The sequence below is a fragment of the Elephas maximus genome, chromosome 20 (genome assembly GCF_024166365.1).
Source record: "Elephas maximus indicus isolate mEleMax1 chromosome 20, mEleMax1 primary haplotype, whole genome shotgun sequence".
Classification (NCBI taxonomy): domain Eukaryota; kingdom Metazoa; phylum Chordata; class Mammalia; order Proboscidea; family Elephantidae; genus Elephas; species Elephas maximus.
In genome coordinates, this window is record NC_064838.1 from 41,268,248 (window position 1) to 41,288,701 (window position 20,454).

At 43.6% G+C, this 20,454-nt stretch overlaps 1 protein-coding gene across 10 annotated transcripts in view; it reads right to left on the bottom strand.

The window, feature by feature from the left end:
• CFAP92 (cilia and flagella associated protein 92 (putative)) overlaps positions 1-20,454 on the bottom strand; it is an 88,751-nt gene that overhangs the window by 54,039 nt on the left and 14,258 nt on the right. For 7 of the 10 annotated variants that reach the window (XM_049861743.1, XM_049861749.1, XM_049861741.1 and 4 more), the window contains exons 2-7: positions 17,342-17,638; positions 9,694-9,884; positions 8,771-8,975; positions 3,343-3,486; positions 2,332-2,419; positions 979-1,103 (exon numbers count right to left, since the gene is read on the bottom strand). In XM_049861743.1, coding sequence (XP_049717700.1) covers positions 979-1,103; positions 2,332-2,419; positions 3,343-3,486; positions 8,771-8,975; positions 9,694-9,884; positions 17,342-17,638 — 1,050 coding nt within the window. Of the gene's footprint in view, positions 1-978; positions 1,104-2,331; positions 2,420-3,342; positions 3,487-8,770; positions 8,976-9,693; positions 9,885-17,341; positions 17,639-18,329; positions 18,441-20,454 lie in introns of those variants that run through there. The other 3 variants (XM_049861744.1, XM_049861750.1, XM_049861746.1) reach the window with 3 other exon arrangements.

The following is a 20,454-nucleotide window of genomic DNA, read 5'->3' on the forward strand; positions in this document are numbered from 1 at the left end:
ACTACAATCAGGTCATTGTCAGGAAAAACACATTAATTAATTAAAAGTTAAGAAAGTGAGTTGTAGCAGTCACAAATGAACAAACATGAAATAGCTATCCAAGAGGGCAACGAGTGCACTGGCTCTAGAATTTTCCATCTCATACTGGAAACCCAACTGCTGGGTGAAAAACTGGTGAGGAGATGGACTTAGTAGCTTCTGAGAATTCTTGTCTTTTGTCAGTCTGTGACTAAGAGTACATGCTTCTGCACAAGGGTTTCTTGCCTGGGATGATGTTTTCCTCATTCCACTTGGCAAATAACTTCTTATCATTCAAGAGGACAGATAAATGAGATGGATGGATGGATGGACGGATGGACGGACAGATGTATGGATGGATGGTAGGGATGGATTATGGGCGGAATAGGTGGCTGGATGGCAGGGATGGTTGGATGATGGGGATGGATGGTAAAAATGGATGGATGGTGGGGATGGATGGATGGTGAGGATGGGTTGATGGTGGGGGTGGATGGATGGTGGGGATGAGTGGATGGCAGGGATGAATAGATGGCAGGGATGGGTGAATAGTGGGGATGGTAGGTGGATGAATGCATGGTGGACTGAATGAATGGTGGGGATGGATGAATGGATAAGTGGATAGATGGTGGGGCTGGTTGGGTGGATGAATGGTGGAAATGGATGGATGGCAGGGATGGGTGGATGGTGGGAATGGGTGGATGGATGGATTTTGGGGATGGATGGATGGTACAGATAGACGAATGGATGGTGAGGATGGATAGAGGGATGGTAGGGATGGATGGATAATGTTGGTTGGGATGGGATGAATAAGATGAAAGTGTGTACAGTACTCTTTTACTTTTGAGTAATGTTCGGTCACATATTAAAGAATCTTGTTCAAGTACCCTGAATTTGAAATGCGCTTATTTCATAATTCTTGCAAATCCAGTTATAAAATTCCAAAATCTCCTTCTAACTTACTCTGAGACTTTTTCCTGTCTAACATGCTTGTTAAGCTGCCAAACGATGACCTCTCAATTAATTCCTTGATCTCTGCCATGTTTATTCCTCCTAAAGAAACATTTGATCCTCTTGAAATATTCCACCTAGAAAATTCACAAAGGAAAAAATAAGTGAAAGTGAAAAAATCGGAGACCAGCTCTGATGATCTATTTACTGGATTAAATGTGAGCAGATAAAACAATGACACTGCATTCTTCTAACCAAATGAGTCTCAAATTTCAATGTGTATATGAATCACCTGAAAAAAAAAAAATAACCAAACCCGTTGCCACCGACTTGATTCCGACCCTATAGAACAGAGTAGAACTGCCCCATAGAGTTTCCAAGGAGTGCCTGGTGGATTCGAACTGACAACCTTCTGGTTAGCAGCTGTAGTACCTAACCACTACACCACCAGAGTTCCCAAATCACCTAAGGATCTCAGTAAATAAAATGCAGATGGGGGTTCAGTAGGTCTGAGTCAAGGCCTGAGATTCTGTGTATCTGACAAGCTCCCCAGCGATGCAGAAGCTATTGGTCCATAGACTACATTTACACAATCAAGTTTCTACCAATAGAATAGATAATGGAAAATATGATGTTTTTATAAGAGCAACCAAAACTATAATATACCTAGGAATTCAGATACAGTATAATATCTATAGGAAGAAAAAAAAATTCTATAAAAGGACATGAAGGAAGATCTGAATTAAGTGAACAGATATACTATGATCATGGATGAAATAACAATGTAAAAATGTCATTTCTTCCCAAATTAATCTATAAATTCAATGCAAAACTATAAAAAAATCAAGATTTTTTAAATAACATATTCTCTTTGTTCTCCCCAAACCACCGGGTGGGCTTTTATTCTGCCCTTGTTCCTCACAGCATCCAAGTAACCACCTTCTTCAGACCCTTCTTAGGCTAACAGAAGCCCTTAGAGTAACTGCACTCACAGCAAGAAAAGCTGTAGACTCCGGAGTCTGAAGGTGTGGACTGGAATCCTGAATCTACCAAGAACTCTGGTTTTATGACTGTAGAAATCACTTACCCACTAATTCACCTTGTGTAGAAAATGGAGATATTAATACCACCTCCCAGAGTGATCATTAAGATTTAAATGAGACAAAATAATGTGTGCAGAGAACACAGTGCGTAAAGTACAACATGCGCCCAAAGCACCAGAATCCCTTCTCCTGTTCCTTTAATTTCACCTGGATTATGTGAACTCTAATTTAAATGGAGTTATTAAAGAGTCTACACGACTCTTGGTGGAAGTCTGTAGGGGCTCCACTCCCACTCCCCAAAATAACATGGGTCCATCCTTACCGAACTGTGGAACAATCATCCATTTTGAGTGATTTCTCATTTTCCTCGCTGTTCTTAGAAGAAGTTTCAGGCTCTGTCTGGTAAGAACCTGATAATATTTATTAGCAAATGTTGCCAATAACATTTTCTTCCTCCATACCAGTTCTCTAAAAAATGAGGGCAGCTCACACATTCTTGTAGCACAAGTCTCCAAGCAGAAGGCCTGGTACATAGTAAGCATTCAGTAAAATTATTCATTAATAATCAATGAATCGATGAATGAACATACAGCTCTAATTGTTTAGATGAATGGAGTCAGGAAGAGGCCTCCAGTTCCTTATATAACACCTCACAGAGAAAAAAAGAAGAAAAAAGTCTATACCTGTTAAATTATTCACTTCAGCACTATTTATGTTACAGAAGACTGAAAACACTTGAAAAGTTCGAAGTTCCCAACTATAAAGAATATTTAAGAAAATTACAGTATTTCCAGCAGATGAAGTATTACATAGCCACTAAAAATGAAGTTCATGGAAAGCTTTTAAGGATGTTAGAAATTGCAAATGACAATGTTAATTAAAATCTTAGAATACAAAATTTTTATGTATCCAGGACAACCTCATCATCTACATAAAAAAAAAAAATCCTAGAACAAAAACAAAGAAATTTGCCAAAATATGATAACCAAAATGCTACAGTGATTGCTCCTGGTGGTGGAATTATAGATTATCTTCCCTGTTTTTACATACTTTTTTTAAATTAAATTTTCTAAAAAAAAAAAGTAACTTCTACAGTTAGAAAAGCTTTTTTTTTGGTTCATTTTTGTAAATTGCAAAACAAACAAATTAAAGAAAAAGGATCAACTACAAAAAAGTGAGCCATTTAATGAAAGCAGTGCTTGCCTCATAGGATGAGCAGCAGAATAGCTCATACATGGGAGGATCACCAGTGCACATACACACTAGTGGCACCAATCACTCTTCCTGCCATAGTCCTGCACTCAATTTATCCTCAAAGGTTGTCTCCACTCACCCTGAAAAGACTTTGAGTATTTTTCTGCTTTTTCTTGTTTTCCTGGTAGATACTCCTGGCTCCACTCCTCTCTGATAGTGCTGGTTTTGGAAATGCCCTTTTCAGACATTCTTCTCTGATTTAAAACCAAATGTCTCACTTCCTCTAGAAAGGAGAAGAAGAAAGGATCATTGACTCAATCAATTAATCAATCATAAATACTTACCGAGTACCTACTATGTGACAAGCAAAGCACTTGGCTGCTAACGGAAAGGTTGGCAATTCGAATCTACCAGCTCCTTCACAGGAGAAAGATGTAGCAGTCTGCTTCTGTAAATATTACAGCCTTGGAAACCCTATGGAACAGTTCTACTCTGTCCTATAGGATTGCTAGTAGAATCTACTCCATGGCAACAAGTTTATGGGAAAACCACTCCCCTAAAAAAAAAAAAATTTTTTTTTTCCCTAGAGGTGGAGATAAAGCAACAGATAAGATAGGTAAGATCCTGACATCCTGGAACTGTTGCCTAAGGTGCTACTTCCAAATACTAGGAAATTCAGAAGAATAACCACACAGATGTTTGGGAGAAGCACAGGTCTCAGTTGGCAATGGTTTCTTCTACTAAATAAGGTCATCAAGTGCTTGGCGTGTGTTGTTCCATTTAATCATCACACTTACAGGACATCATTACCAATTCCCCCATTTTACAGATGAGGAATTGGGCACTTAGTAACTTTCCTATGGTCAGAGAGCTGGTCCAGAGAAAAGCCAGGACCATATTCAGAGCTCCTTTCCTCAGCTAGGGAATACACCCTTCTTAGGACTTTCACGTCTATCAAAATGGGGCTTTGCATGCACATGGCAGCAACCAAAACTGTGTGGAATAATGAGTGAATGGAAGGGTGAGTGAATGAATGGAGATAACAAAAGCTACAAGAAAGAGGTGAAATTGAACTCAGTATTGAAGTTAAATAAAAAGTTTGGAAAAAGAGATGAGGCTAAAATCCCTCAAGTTATGGCCAGCTTCCTGAAGGCAATCAATGAGGCATCAAGAGGTGGGCAAGAATGTGAAGGTGGAAGTGGGAGTAGTGACGACCTTGAGGAACTAGTTATAAAATGCCTTCAAGGCTAGACTCACTGAGCAGCTATGGAAAGTTGCAGAGCAATGAAGCGCCAGGGTCAAAGGGTAACACATAAAGGCTGGGCAACGATGGCAGAACAGAGTGGGCAGGGGAAAGCTTGTGTGCAGAGAGAGCCAGGGCCAGGGAGGAGGAGATAGCTGTGCGGTAGACAGTTCTAAAGAACGACAAACGGGTCTGGCCAACTAGATGTCGGGTGGGGGTGGGGGATGCCAAGAGGTGAGGGCCTAGGAGAATTCAAATATGACTCCAGGCTTCGAGAGTGACGGAGTATTTGTCTAACACTGAGAAACCAAGAGGACTAGTAGATTAGAGAGAAGAGCAATACCAGTTCTGGTTGGGATACTGCAATAGAGGCCAGCGGGCTGAAAGGTAACGAGTTCTGGTATGTGATCTATAGTGCATCAAAAGCAATGTCCTAAACCCTTTGTAGGAAACCCCAGTGGCATAGTGGTTAAGAGCTACTGCTGCTAACTGAAAAGGCAACACTTTGAACCCACCAGGCGCTCCTTGGAAACGGTACGGGGCTGTTCTACTCTGTCCTATAGGGTTGCTATGAGTCAGAATCGGCTCGATGGTAACGGATTTTTTTTTTTTTTTTTATCCCCACTGTAACACTTAACATACCTCTACGGTGTTTCTCCCTCCCAAGAAACAAGGGCCTCAGTCAGATACCTTTTTAAGTGAAAAAATGTAGGATGTACCTGTGTTTTATTGACTGTGCAAAGGCATTCAACTGTGTGGATCAAAACAAGCAACGGATAACATTGCAAAGAATAGGAATTCCAGAACATTAATTGTGCTCATGAGGAACCTGTACATAGAACAAGAGGCAGTCTTTTGAACAGAGCAAGGGGATACTTCATGGTTTAAAGTTAGGAAAGGTATGCATCAGGGTTATATCCTTTCACCGTATCTATTCAATCTGTATGCTGAGCATACAATCTGAGAAGCTGGACTATATGAAGAAGAACACGGGGCATAAGGATTGGAGGAAGACTCATTAACAACCTGCATTGTGCAGATGACACAACCTTCCTTGCTGAAAGTGAAGAGGACTTGAAGCACTTACTGATGAAGATCAAAGATCACAGCACAGATTACACCTCAACGTAAAGAAAACAAAAATCCTCACAACTGGACCAATAAACAACAACATGATAAATGGAGAAAAGGTTGAAGTTGTCAAGGATTTCATTTTACTCGGATCCACAGTCAACACCCATGGAAGCAGCAGTCAAGAAATCAGAAGACGCATTGCATTGGGCAAATCTGCTGCAAAAGACCTCTTCAAAGTGTTAAAAAGCAAAAATGTCATCGTGAAGACTAAGGTGCATCTGACCCAATGCAATCACCTCGTATGCAGAAGAATTCCCGCCTTTGAATTGTGGTGTTGGCAAAGAATATTGAGTATACCATGGATTGCCAAAAGAATGAACAAATCTGTCTAGGAAGAAGTACAACCAGAATGCTCCTTAGAAGCAAAGGTGACCAGACTATGTCTCACATATTTTGGACGTGTTATCGGGAGGGATCAGTCCCTGGAGAAGGACATCATGCTTGGTAAAGTAGAGGGTCATTGAAAAAGAGGAAGACCCTCGACAAGATGGATTGACACAGTGGCTGCAACAATGGGCTCAAGCATAACAATGATCATGAGAATGATAAAGGAGGGGGCAGTATTTCGTTCTATTGTGCGTAGGGTCAGTATGAGTCGGAATCAACTTGACAGCACCTAACGACAAGAAGACAGCATGTACAGTAGACCTTATTTTTACTAAACAACAAAAAAAAACATTTGTACCCACATATAAACTACACAGGAAAATGTTAACATCAATTATCTCAGGACAGGCATCCTATGATTTAAATTTTTTTCCTTTTTGCTAGTCTATTTCTAAATTATTTTACAAAGTGAACATACCCTTCTTATTTAAATAAGCAGTGATGCCAGGCTTGCGTCAAGGTTCCAGAAGGGCAGGTGGCCTCAGGTCAAGAGCACTGACAGCCAAAGGCCAATGGGTTCTCCCTACAGGGCCTAGAACACCTTTCCTCCTCCCTTTTACGGCCAACGGATTCCATTGGCTCTTTCAAATTTGGTCCCAACGCTCCCACCTACAGGAAGACTTCCTGATGCCCCTACCCCAGCACCTCTCTCAGTGTGAGTCCACAGCAGGGCAGATGTTTACCAGTGGGCCACCTAACACACCCCAGAAATTCTGGCTCAGCAGCTCTGGGCCAGGCCCTGGAATCTGCATTTGGGCACATATTCCAAGTGCATCTGAGGCAGGAGGTTTGGAGCACACATTTTAGTAATTTGGATATAGGTTTGAATATAAGTCAGTGATTCCCAGCCAAGGGCAATTTTGCCCCTAAGGGGACATTTTGCAATATCTGAAGATATTTCTGATGGTCACAAATGGCACAAATGGCATCTAGTACTGGCTTCTAGTGGTCAGGGATGCTGCTAAACCACCTACAATGCACAGGATGGCCCCATGACAAAGAACTATCCAACCCACTATGTTAATAGTGCCAAGGGTAAGAAACTCTGGATATGAATGAAAGATCAAAAATCGGACATCCCAAGCCTCCAATATCAGAAAGCCTCCACAAGAAGGTAGGCTGGAAACCAGAGAAAGCACAGGGTCTGATATTGGCACTGTCACTCACTCCACGCAAGTGACAGTCTCAGTTTGCTTGCTGCAAAATGGGGATAATGATACTTGTCTGGACGCTACTAACAATAACATGGCCATATTGCATGGAGTAATATGCACGTCTTTTTACCTTTTAACATCTCTAGAAAATTCAGGATACATCTTACAATTAATACCATGTCATGGTTTCATCTGAGGTCCCTAGGTGGCACAAATGGTTTGCACTCGATGACTAACCTAAAAAGAAGCCCTGGTGGCACAGTGGTTAAGCACTCAGCTGTTAACCAAAAAGTCAGCGATTCAAACCTACCAGCCTCTCTGTGGGAGAAAGACGTGGCAGTCTGCTTCTGTACAAATTTACAGCATTGGAAACCCTATGGGGCAGTTCTACTCTGTCCTATAGGGTTGCTCTGAGTCACAATCGAATCGATGGTAACAGGTACTAACCTAAAGATTGGCAGTTTGAACCCACCCAGCAGTACCATGGAAGAAAGGCCTGGAGATCTGCTTCTGTTCAGATTACAGCTCAGAAAACCCTATGGAACACTTCTACTCTGTAACACATAAGTCCACTGTGAGTTAGAATTGACTTGATGGCAAGTTTTTTTTTTTTTTAATAGTTTAATTGACAGAATTTTATTATAGTTTTTAAATTCTCTGTAGACAACGTGCACGGTTACTGCTTAAGCCCAGGGTGTTCTGCTCCCATCGCCCTGCCTAACTCTAGTGAGGTAGCTACTATTTATTTCCCCTATTTTACAAGTGAGCAATGGATGTTCAGGAATGTGTCCAAGGTCACCATCTAGTACAAAATGGAGATAGGATTGGACTCGGCTGTCTGACTTCAGAGCCTGGATCTCTCCACCCCTCCCACTATCTCCTTAAAGGAAAGTTGAAAAGGCGACTTTCTGACATTGATTTAATATTTGCACAAGAGCCCAGAAGGGTCTACATGAAAATGTTAATGTGGCTGTCTTGGGCTGGTGGGCCTTTTAAGTTTTCTTTTTTGTTTATTGGTTTTATGGACTGAATAGTGTCCCCCCCAAAATATGTGTTGAAATCCTAACCCCTGTACCTGTAAATGTGATTCTGTTTGGAAATTGGGTTTTCTTTTTGTTATGTTAATGGGGTCATGGCAGTGTAGGGTAGGTCCTAAACCTAATCACTTCTGAGTTATAAAAAAAACAGAATAGACACAGAGGCTTACACAAGGGAAGACAGATACCATGTGAGGATTGTTTACAAGCCAAAGAACGCCAAGGAACCAAGGAAGCCCTAGGTGATTAAGACACTTGGTATCCTCTAATTTTTTTCCATGAACATACAATTCATCCAGGGAGACAGGTGGTGGTGGGTGCCCATGTCAGCGGTCCTGGGACAGGAGGTCCCGAAAGGTGGAAAGGGTGGAGGTGGAGTCCTAATGTCCACGTGTGCAGACATGTCCAGCCCAACATAGCCAGCACTCCATCCAGCAGCACTTCCCAACCCCCATACAGGCAGAAGGGGGATCACAGCACTGATACAGAAACCAGTGAGTGCCCCATGAAAATGAGATGAGAGAAATGAGGGGAGCTGGCTTTTATTCTGTGACTAGAGAGAAGACACAGCTTCTAGGAACATTTCAACTAAAACTTGAGTATGTGACTTACCAAAAGATTCGATATCTTCCGAGTGACCAGGGACCTTTAATCGATAATACCTGGCTCTTCTCGAAACTTTGTCCTTCGTGTCCCAGAGCTTCAAGCTTATTTTATGAAAATTTATTTTCTTTAATAATTCCTTTGTCACGTTGATGGTAAAAGCTTGGGTCCATGACACCCAGATTTTATCACCTTCAAGCCACGGCTTCACTGTCTGTGGAAAGCAACACTGAGACTTTAACTGTGGTAAAGATAGGAAGACTCAGTCATCTACAGATCTAAACAACTCCCACCAACACCCTCCTCAGCAGTGAAGTTGAGGCTTGGCTCTCCATTAGTCCCACCACTGTGTCTGCCTCTCTCCTGGCTCCAAACTCAGGTCAGGAACTGGGATATAATACACTGGGCCCTGTCAGACCCCTGGGTTCCTTGGAAAAAGTAAAATCAAAGCAACCACCTTCCAATTGTGTCCTCTCCTAATGGTTCCAAGGACTGACCCAGAGCTAAACCACTGGCAGGGATGTGCATGCGTGAGCAGGTACACTCACATATACACACACACACACTCACACACATGCACTCACACATACTTACATGCACACACTCATGGGCGTACTCGCACTCACAAGCTCATGCACACAAACTCAAACACATATAGAAAGAAAGAAATCTCAAGAGCTGCAAAGGTTTTGAAACACCCACGAAACGACTGGGTAAAAATACCTAAATAAAAAGTCCCGCGAATTGGAATTAGGCCAGGGCAGAGTCATTCAGCAGGTCTGGGGTTGGGCTACGAATCTGCATGTCCAACAAGCTCCCAGGTGACCACGATGCTGCTGGTCGACAGGCCACACATCGGGTAGCCAGTATCAGTCTACACGCAAAGTTAACCACATGGGCCCGCATGCACACATGAATGCACGCACACACACCTTTATGCCAGACTCCAGGAACACTTTGGTCACGGATGGAAACACCACCACGTCAACTTTTTTAGGCTGTATGTCATCAGGCAGAAGGTAATACTCAATGTGGTAGAAACGGCGAGTCTTTGTAACAGCTTTTTCTCCTTTAGACTGTTTCCTGTATTTTTCGATCAAAGTTGGATATTTTCCTTTATGACCTAAAACGACAGATTAAATGAGTCTTGTTTTAACCTCATGTGCAAGAGCAGACCCTTCCCCACAGTTCCGATGCTGGCTGTGGCTGCATAATAGATGGGTCCAGTCCTCCTCCTAGCCAGAGGAGCAGCATGGCCTGGAAGAGGGTGAGACAAGCCAGGCATCTAGGGTAAAAATTTTACGTACATGACTCTTTGAGTGAGTCCTGGTCCTTAGTAAGGTGCTGATAAAAAAATAAATAAATAATCATATACAATGCAATATGTGTAATGACAGCAGAATGAACGAGGTTCTGAAGTACAACAGAGGAGGCAGGAATGAACTCTGCCTGGGCACGGGAGGCGGGGAGTCATGTAGGAGTCTTGCAGGCGTGAAGCTAGCAGACAGATTAGGGAAGGCATTCCAGGCAGAGGGAATGGCCTAGCACAAACCTCATTGAGGAAGCTGCACAGTATGGGGTGGTTGGAGCATAGGATGCAGAAGGCGAGGCTGGAGCTTCAGCCAGAGGCCAGGGCCCAAGAAGCCTCCATGGCCTGATCTTGGACTTAAATTGTACCCTCCACCCATTGCCATCGAGTCAATTCCAACTCATAGCGACCCTATAGGACAGAGTAGAACTGCCCCAAAAGGTTTCCAAGGACTGCCTGGTGGATTCAAGCTGCCGAGCATTTGGTTGGCAGCCAAGCTCTTCACCACTGCCCCACCAGGGCTCCTTGAACTGTGTCTTCTAGGCTAGGGCTTTTCACACCAAAATGAGATGTTTCAGGCACTCCATAAATATTAAGTCCAAATTTCATTCTACAAAATATGACTATCTTTAAAGCCATAGTTTTTAAAAATTCAAGTTTTTAACATATAGGAGGCTGCTTCTGCATTAATTTTGTGCTTTCAGAATAATTAGTTTGTGTGTAGAATTTGGCATAAAGCTTCTCCTGCCCATTTTTGGAAACCCTGGTGGCATAGTGGTTAAGTGCCTTGGCTGCTAACCAAAGGGTTGGCAGTTTGAATCCACCAGGTGCTCCCTGGAAATTCTATGGGGCAGTTCTACTCTGTCCTATAGGGTCACTATGAGTTGGAATCGACTCAACAGCACTGGGTTTGGTTTTTTTTTTTTTGGTTGTCCATTTTTGGCAGACATCAGAACTTCTTGAAAAGGTACCATTGACCAGAAAGTTTGCAGCTCTTCACTGGTCTGTGTTCTGCTTCAATCCAAGGTAGACCAGCAAGTGGACAAACAGGCTCTTTCATTTTCTATTGATGGGACAGCAAATTGTTATGACCCTTTGGGAGGGCAATTTGATAATACCTACCAAAATTTTTAAATGCATACCTTAACCCAACAATTCCACATCTTGAAATTCAGGCTACAGAAGTGCTCACACATTTGCACAAAATTATACATATAAGGATTTCCACTGCAGAATTGTTCAATGCATCAAATCTATTCTTCAGATGGTCTCTAAATTCAGGTGGGATATACTCAAGGTCATATTTTGGCTCTTGTGGACTTGCTCGGATTTTCTTCAGTTTCAGCTTGAACTTGCATATGAGCAATTGATGGTCTGTCTGTTCCACAGTCAGCCCCTGGCCTTGTTCTGACTGATCATATTGAGCTTTTCCATTGGCTCTTTCCACAGATGTAGTCAATTTGATTTCTGTGTGTTCCATCTGGCGAGCTCCATGTGTATAGTCGTCGTTTATGTTGGTGAAAGAAGGTATTTGCAATGAAGAAGTCATTGGTCTTGCAAAATTCTATCATTCGATCTCTGGCATTGTTTCTATCACCAAGGCCATAGTTTCCAACTACTGATTCTTCTTCTTTGTTTCCAACTTTTGCATTAAAATCACCAGTAATTATCAATGCATCTTGATTGCATGTCGATCAATTTCAGACTGCAGCAGCTGATAAAAATCTTCTATTTCTTCATCTTTGGCCTCAGTGGTTGGTTCATATATCTGAATAATAGTTGTATTAACTGGTCTTCCTTGTAGGTGTATGGATATTATCCCATCACTGACAGCACTGTACTTCAGGATAGATCTTGAAATGTTCTTTTTGACGATGAATGCAACACCATTCCTCTTCAAGCTGTCATTCCCAGCATAGCAGACTATATGATTATCCAATTCAAAATGGCCAATACCAGTCCATTTCAGCTCACTAATGCCTAGGATATTGATATTTATGCGTTCCATTTCATTTTTGATGATTTCCAATTTTCATAGATTCATACTTTGTACATTCCAAGTTCCGATTATTAATGGATGTTTGCAGCTATTTCTTCTCATTTTGAGTCATGCCACATCAGCAAATGAAGGTCCCGAAAGCTTTACTCCATCCACATCATTAAGGTTGACTCTACTTTGAGGAGGCAGCTCTTCCCCAGTCATCTTTTAAGTGCCTTCCAACCTGGGGGGCTCATCTTCCAGTACTACATCAGACAGTGTTCTGCTGCTATTCATAGGGTTTTCACTGGCTAATACTTTTCAGAAGTAGACTGCTGGGTCCTTCTTCCTAATCGATCTTAGTCTGGAAGCTCAGCTGAATTTAGGGACCGTCTGAAGAATAGATTTGATGCATTGAACACTGGTGACTGAAGACCGGACGAGTTGTGGAATGACATCAAGGACATCATACATGAAGAAAGCAAGAGGTCATTGAAAAGACAGGAAAGAAAGAAAAGACCAAAACGGATGTCCGAGGAGACTCTGCAACTTGCTCTCGAACGTCGAGCAGCTAAAGCAAAAGGAAGAATTGATGAAGTAAAAGAACTGAACAGAAGATTTCAAAGGGCAGCTAAAGAAGACAAAGTATTATAATGACATGTGCAAAGAGCTGGAGATGGAAAACCAAGAGGGAAGAACATGCTCAGTGTTTCTCAAGCTGAAAGAACTGAAGAAAAAATTCAAGCCTCGAGTTGCAATAGTGAAGGATTCTATGGGGAAAATATTAAATGACACAGGAAGCATCAAAAGAAGATGGAAGGAATACACAGAGTCATTATACCAAAAAGAATTAGTCTATGTTCAACCATTTCAAGAGGTGGCATATGATCAGGAACCGACAGTACTGAAGGAAGAAGTCCAAGCTGCTCTGAAGGCATTGGCGATAAACAAGGCTCCAGGAATTGATGGAATATCAACTGAGATGTTTCAACAAACGGATGCAGCGCTGGAGGTGCTCACTCGTCTATGTCAAGAAATATGGAAGACAGCTTCCTGGCCAACTGACTGGAAGAGATCCATATTTATGCCTATTCCCAAGAAAGGTGATCCAACCAAATGTGGAAATTATAGAGCAATATCATTTTATCATTAATATCACACACAAGCAAAATTTTGCTGAAGATCATTCAAAAACGGCTGCAGCAGCATATCGACAGGGAACTGCCAGAAATTCAGGCCGATTTCAGAAGAGGACGTGGAACCTGGGATATCATTGCTGATGTCAGATGGATCCTGGGTGAAAGCAGAGAATACAAGAAGGATGTTTACCTATGTTTTATTGACTATGCAAAGGCATCCTACTGTGTGGGTCATAACAAATTATGGATAACATTGGGAAGAATGGGAATTCCAGAACACTTAATTGTGCTCATGAGGAACCTTTACATAGATCAGGAGGCAGTTGTTTGAACAGAACAAAGGGATACTGAGTGCTTTAAAGTCAGGAAAGGTGTGCGTCAGGATTGTATTCTTTCACCATACCTATTCAAATTGTATGCTGAGCAAATAATCTGAGTAGCTGGACTATATGAAGAAGAACGGGGCATCAGGATTGGAGGAAGACTCATTAACAACCTGCATTATGCAGATGACACAACCTTGCTTGCTAAAAGTGAAGAGGACTTGAAGCACTTACTAATGAAGACCAAAGACCACAGCCTTCACTATGGATTGCACCTCAACATAAAGAAAACAAAAATACTCACAACTGGACCAAAGAGCAACATCATGATAAACGGAGAAAGGATTGAAGTTGTCAAGGATTTCATTTTACTTGGATCCACAATCAACAGCCATGGAAACAGCAGTGAAGAAATCAAAAGACGCATTGCATTGGGTAAATCTGCTGCAAAGGGCCTCTTTAAAGTGTCGAAGAGCAAAGATGTCATCTTGAAGACTAAGGTGTACCTGACCCAAGTCATGATATTTTCAATCACATCATATGCATGTGAAAGCTGGACAATGAATAAGGAAGACCGAAGAAGAACTGATGCTTTGAATTGTGCTGTTGGTGAAGAATATTGAATATACCATGGACTGCCAGAAGAAATGAATAAATCTGTCTTTTAAGAAGTACAGCCAGAATGCTCCATAGAAGCAAGGATGGCAAGGCTATGTCTTACGTACTTTGAACATGTTGTCAGAAGGGATCAGTCTCTGGAGAAGGACATCATGCTTGGCAAAGTACAGGGTCAGCGGAAAAGAGGAAGACCCTCAATGAGGTGGATTGGTACAGTAGCTGCAACAACGGGCTCAAGCATAACAACAATTGTAAGGATGGCTCAGGACCAGGCAGCATTTTGTTCTGTTGTGCATAGGGTCGCTGTGAGTTGGAACCGACTCGATGGCACCTAACAACAACAACAACATTGAAGAATTGTAACAGAGAAAACTTTGAAACAACTTAAATGTCCACCAATAAGGGGCAGAATAGATTAGAGTAGAGCCATGCAATTCGATACTATATAGGTGTTAAAAGTAAAACAACAACAAAATAAAAAGTATGTGTTCATATCTTCTAAGATATTTCATCAAATAAAAGAGCAAATTGTTTAAAAAATCAAGTTGTAGAAGAGAACATGAAGGATATCACTTCTTTTAAATAACCTATTTATAGAAATAAACATTTATACATGTACCCATAAATAGGTAATGAAAGAAAAAAATCATTGAACCTAGAATTTTATATCTAGCTAAACTGTCATTCAAAGGCCTTGGCATGATAAAAATACTTCCAGGCATTCAAGGCCTCATAAAGTTTTGCCACACAAGATCTACTTTGAAAATGCCTTTGGAGGAAGTACCAAAATAAGAAATACAAGCCTAGGAGATACTGCAAGAGATAGAGGGGTGAAGGTGATCAAATAAGCACCAATTTGCTTTTGGTTGATATTTGTCAAATGTCTTTTTCCAGACTATTTTCCTTGATATGAATAGATCCAAGATAGTTATCATTATTTATTTTATTTATTAATAAAAATATTAATTATTGATAGAGGAGATCACTACATAATGACAAAAAGTTCAACTCACCAAGAAGATATGGCAAATCTAAACAGGTATAAAAATAAATAAACAGGTATACACCTAATAAAATAAGGCTGCAACATAGGTGAAGCAACAATCAACAGAACTACAATGAGGAGCTTAATTCAATCATCACTGTGGGAGAGTTCAAGCAGACAAAAAAAAAAAAAGTCTATCAAGAGGTAGAGTGCTAATTGGCAAATATGTGATATACATTAAAAAAAAAAAAAAGCAGCTGCTGAGGCACTCAGTACAACCAAATATCTCATGGGATTTGGTTTCTTAGCTTGGAGGTTTAGGGTCATGGTTTCATGGGACATCCCAGTTAATTAGCCAAATATGGTGTTTTGTGCTTCTGTTCTACCTCCTAGTTCTTTGCGTAGTGCCTCGGATCTTAAAAGCTTGTAAGCAGCCATCCAAGGTACAACAATTGATCTCTATCACCTGGAGCAACAGAGGAAGGAGAGTCAGGAATAGGAGGAGGAAAATGGAATGTGTGGCTAATTGCCTCCAGGAACAACTATCTCCTTTGCCATCAGACCAGAAGAATTGGATGGTGCCCGGCTACTACTACCGGACATTTTGATCAAAGATCGTACAGAAGAATCCTGATCCAAAGGGGGTGGGAGGAGATGCAGAACAGAATTTCTAGTTATCATGGAATCTAGACTTTCTGGAACCATTTAGGCTGGATGAACCCCAGAAGCTGTTGCCCTGAGATAATCTTTAAATCTTAAACCAAAAATATTCCCTAAAGTCTTCTTTAAAACAAAAAATAGTTTAACCAGTAAAGAATGCCTGCCTTGTGCATTCTGCTCTTTTAAAAAAACTATCCATAGCAACTGTAAGGTTAGATAGGAAGTTTAGGGTGCAGTGAGTTTATGTTCACGGGGGAGAAAAAAAAAGGATGAAAATGGTTGCACAACTTGAAGAATGTAATCAATGTCACTGAATTGTATTTGTAGAAATTGATGAATTGGTATATGCTTTGCTGTGTATATTTTCAACAACAACCAAAAAAGTATATAAAATGCTCCATAGAAGCAAAGATGGCGAGTAAATTTTTTTTTTTTAATGGTGCCTGGCTATAACCGATGACTGCTCTGACAGGGAACAGAACAGAGAACTCCTGAGGGAGCAGGAGAGCAGTGGGATGCAGACCCCAAATTCTGAGAAAAAGACCAGGCTTAATGGTCATGGTCCCCAGACCTTCTGTTAGCCCAAGACAGGAACCATTCCCAAAGCCAAGTGTTCAGACAGGGATTGGACTGGACTATGGGATAGAAAATGATACTGGTGAAGAGTGAGCTTCTTGGATCAAGTAGACACATGAGACTATGTTGGCATCTCCTGTCTGGAGGGGACATGAGAGGGTGGAGGGGGTCAGAAGCTGGCCAAATGGACACGAAAAAAGAGAGTGGAGGGAAGGAGTGTGCTTTCTCATTACAGGGAGAGCAACTAGGAGTATATAGCAAGGTGTATATAAATTTTTTATGAGAAATTGACTTGGTTTGTGAACTTTCACTTAAAGCACAATAAAAATTAAAAAAAAAAAAAGATGTAGAGTGCTTTTCTCTGTTCTGCTCCTTGATTTAAGGTTTGATCATGTGACCAGCTTTGCCAATAAAATGTTAGCAGGTGGGATGTGCCCAGACTTGAAGTGTGTTTTGAGTGACTGGGCTTGCCCTCTTGTGTGTATCTTGTATCTGCCTTTCCATAATAAGAATGTGTCTGGGCTAGCCCACTTGTCCAGGAGAAGGATGGGAGACACAGGAAGCCAAGCAGAGCCTTTCCATCAGAGCCCAGCCCAGAGCAGCTGACCTGCACAGCCAAGAGAAAAAAGAGATAGCTCTTTGAAGTCACTGAGTTGGGAGGCTTTTTGGGTTTGTTACACAGCATTTTTGTGGCAATAGCTAATTGATATAACTTTACACTCAGCGTCAATATATCTAAGAATCAGTATTTTAAACAAGCAACGAGTTGATGCACAACCCATTATGGGAACCAATGCCTTAACCTCACTGTGGTTTTTTCATCTGTAAAAAAAAACGGTAGGAGTAACTCCATCTGCTTCTTTTCTGGCCTCTGAGAATGGGGCTCCTGGCATCTGCCACCCCTCTTCCCAGGGGGTAGAGGGAGGACAAGGGGTTTATGTGCCCTAAACTCTTTTTTGCAGAGGGTGCTGGAATTCTGCCCTAGCACTTACCAGCATTGGCTGAGAAGGCCAGTGAGATGATGAACTTGCAGGATACGACCTGAGGCACGTCAGAGTTGAAGGTACTGGCAGGCTCATTTGAGGACTCTTGGCTGCTGGACTGCTGGTCTGTGTCAGACTCCTGGGCCCTGGCCTTGGCCTTCAGGTACTCCTCCACATCACACTGGCTTGCAGACTGGTGGAAGCTGGTGAAGGAGGAGATGGGCTCTGTGATCACCTGGTCCTCATCCCCACACTCCCAGGCTTGCAGCGACATACCACAGGGCGCCTTGTCCGGCAGCGCTTGGCCTGGGAGAAAAGAATGTCATGTGCTGTCACCACCCTCTCTCCCAGGTGTGAGCCCTGCCTTTGCAGGGATCCCACCCTTCTTTTCTAACCCTTCTGCTCCCTCCCTTCCCTGTGCTGTCCAGGCCTGGCCTGCTAGCACACAGTTGGCACTCAATAAATTTAGAGAATGCATGGAAGAAGGAACCCCAGGGAATGATGGATGGCAGTAGTCATGACGCTGAGCAGCCCGCTTCTCCAGCCGGCGTCTTTGTCCTTCCGCCACCCCAGATAAGACCTTCAGGGCTTTGTGCTTAAGGAATGCCTGTCCCAGGTGAGCAAAGTCCCCAGGGAACCATAGCCATGGGCGGCCACTCCCCTGAGCTTCCACTCCAGGGAGGCCTCAGGATGCTTGGAAGCTGTGCCAAAGAACAGTTTGAGTTTGCCATTTGGGGAAAGGCAAGCCAGGCAAAGGGGAGACCACATGCAAGAGCTGGTGAGATCAATGAAGGTGCGACCCCCGCGGCAAGGCACCAAGGGGCATTGAACGCCAGGCTCAGGGCTCAAGCCCAGGGTTTGTGGAGGCAGAGCCTCGGGCTAACGCTCAGAAAGGAGACTTTGTTCTGCGCGGGATGGGGAAGAAAGGAATGCCTGGACTTGGGCGGCCAAGGTGGCCAGGGTCAAGGTCCCAATCACCGCCAAGGCCCAGCGGTACCTGTGAGTGGATGTGTTGGGGGGCAGGCCCGGGCTCAGAATGGGTCGTCAGCTGCCCACGCCCGCTCAACAGCCACCCCGGCGAGTCTCCAAGGACTGTCCGCCCACAACGGCCGCCAAACTCTGTTTGACAGTTGCTAGGAGAGGGGCGCTGACTGCTGAGGGGCGAGGCTGCAGGGGGCGGGGCTCCTCTGGGGGCGGGGCCTCCCCGCGGCCGCAGATCCCAGATCAAAAGCTAACAAACAAAAAAATCCATTGCGGTCAGGTTGATTTAGACTGGAAGCAACCCTATAGGACAGAGTAGAACTACCGCATAGGGTTTCCCAGGAGCAGCTGGTGGATTCGAACTGCAGACCTTCTGGTTAGCCCACAGACGCTTAACCACTGCGCCACCAGGTGCTCAGAAAAGGTGTTGTCAAATAGGTGTGTCCAAATTCGGAAGCCAGTTGCCTGCATTTATTCATTCGTCCTATTAATCAGTCTTTAAGGAATTTCTGCCCTGAACGTAGACGCCTATTATGCACCCATCCCTTCCCTACATTATGGGGGGGGGGCGCTTGTTCCTCTCCGTATCTCCATCAGCTCCCCCTCCCATTCTTTGATAAAGGAAAAGGCCTTCCCGATTGGTAACGGGCTCCACTAACTCAGGTTTGCAGCCCAAACCTCTCCTATATAGACTTTCTGTTTCTGTCCCTGATATCCTTAAAATATCTTGACGATTCTGTATTTAGGGGTCATGAGACTCAATTTAGAAATGAGGAAGCTGAGGCTGAGAGAGGTGAGGCCATCTGTCCAAGGCCACACAGAGTCTGTAGCAGCACTGGGTTGAAATCAGACCCGTCTGAACCCAAAGCTGGCCCTCCTGCAAAAGTCCAGAGCTGAGAAATGTGCCCTGGGCCTCCCATTCCAGAAGAGCAGACAGACATAGAGGGCTATAGAACACCAAAGGAGCTGTGGTTGGCGGTGGGGCGGGGCGGGGGTGATGCACACCTCAGAGGTGACTGCCCAGAGGGGTCAGGGCAGGCTGCATGGAGGAGGTGACAAAGCCAGGCTTGGGTTTTGCTAAACAGTGAAACGAAAGCAGGCATTCCAGGCAGAGGCAACAGCATACACAAAGGTCCAGGGGGTGAAACATGGCAAGTTCAGAGAACAGATGATGAGGCTAGGGCCAGGTGTGTGTGTTAGGGGACCAGATGGTAAACAGCTGGGAAGGGCAGGTAGGGAGCTTAGACTACGGCAGTGGGGGGCCACGTTAGGATCACTCGGGTAGTTAGTTTGTTCAGAATGGAAGCAGAGGTTCCACTCACACAGGACTGTTGGAAAAAAACTGAGGAGCCAAGCTAAGATCAAAGAGCAAAATCGTGGCTGAGCTGGGCCTGGAACCCAGGTCCCCTGCCTCCCAGTCCACGGCTCCCTAGACTACCCACTGGGTATGAGGTCATTCCTTCCAGGGTACTGCCTGCTGACTGGGGCCCCCAGTGCTTCTCAGGTTCAATCAGCCTAAAAAACTGAGCCTTGAGAACAGCTGTGAGGTGAAGTCCCTGAATGACAGTGAGCTGGGGACCTGGGGAGGGGCTCAAACTCTCACCACTGAGGGCCATAACCACCTGTCCACACCCCACCATCAGCAGTGTGAAGACACAGACAACTGCAAACCAGAAAGGCTAAAGAGAGGCACACAGAGTTGGAAGGGGAAAAAGCTACAAGGAACCTCGGCTCCCAAAAGGGCCCATTAATAGAGGCAGGTTAGCACAGCTCCTCCCTTGAACAGACACACCAGGCCTCCTGCACCTCAGGTCCCACCTGCCGGCCTGAGGCTGATTTCCCTCCAGAGGTTTCTCTGGTCACATTCTCACCTGGGCCAGTGGTGGATCTCGCCCCAAGATCTCCAAGCCTGGGGTCCAGAAGCCATAAGAACTGTACAAAGGCCAATGCCCAGAGAGGACTACAGACTAGCCAACTGCTTTCAGGCCGGGTGTGCATCAGAATCATCCAGGAACAGATCAAAAGAACGATTCCAAGTCTCCAGTCCAGACCTACTGATTGATTCTCCAAGGGTAAGCTGAGAAGCCTGGGTCAGATGGTACTTATGTCCCAAAATGGCCACCTCAATAGATCCCTCCCAC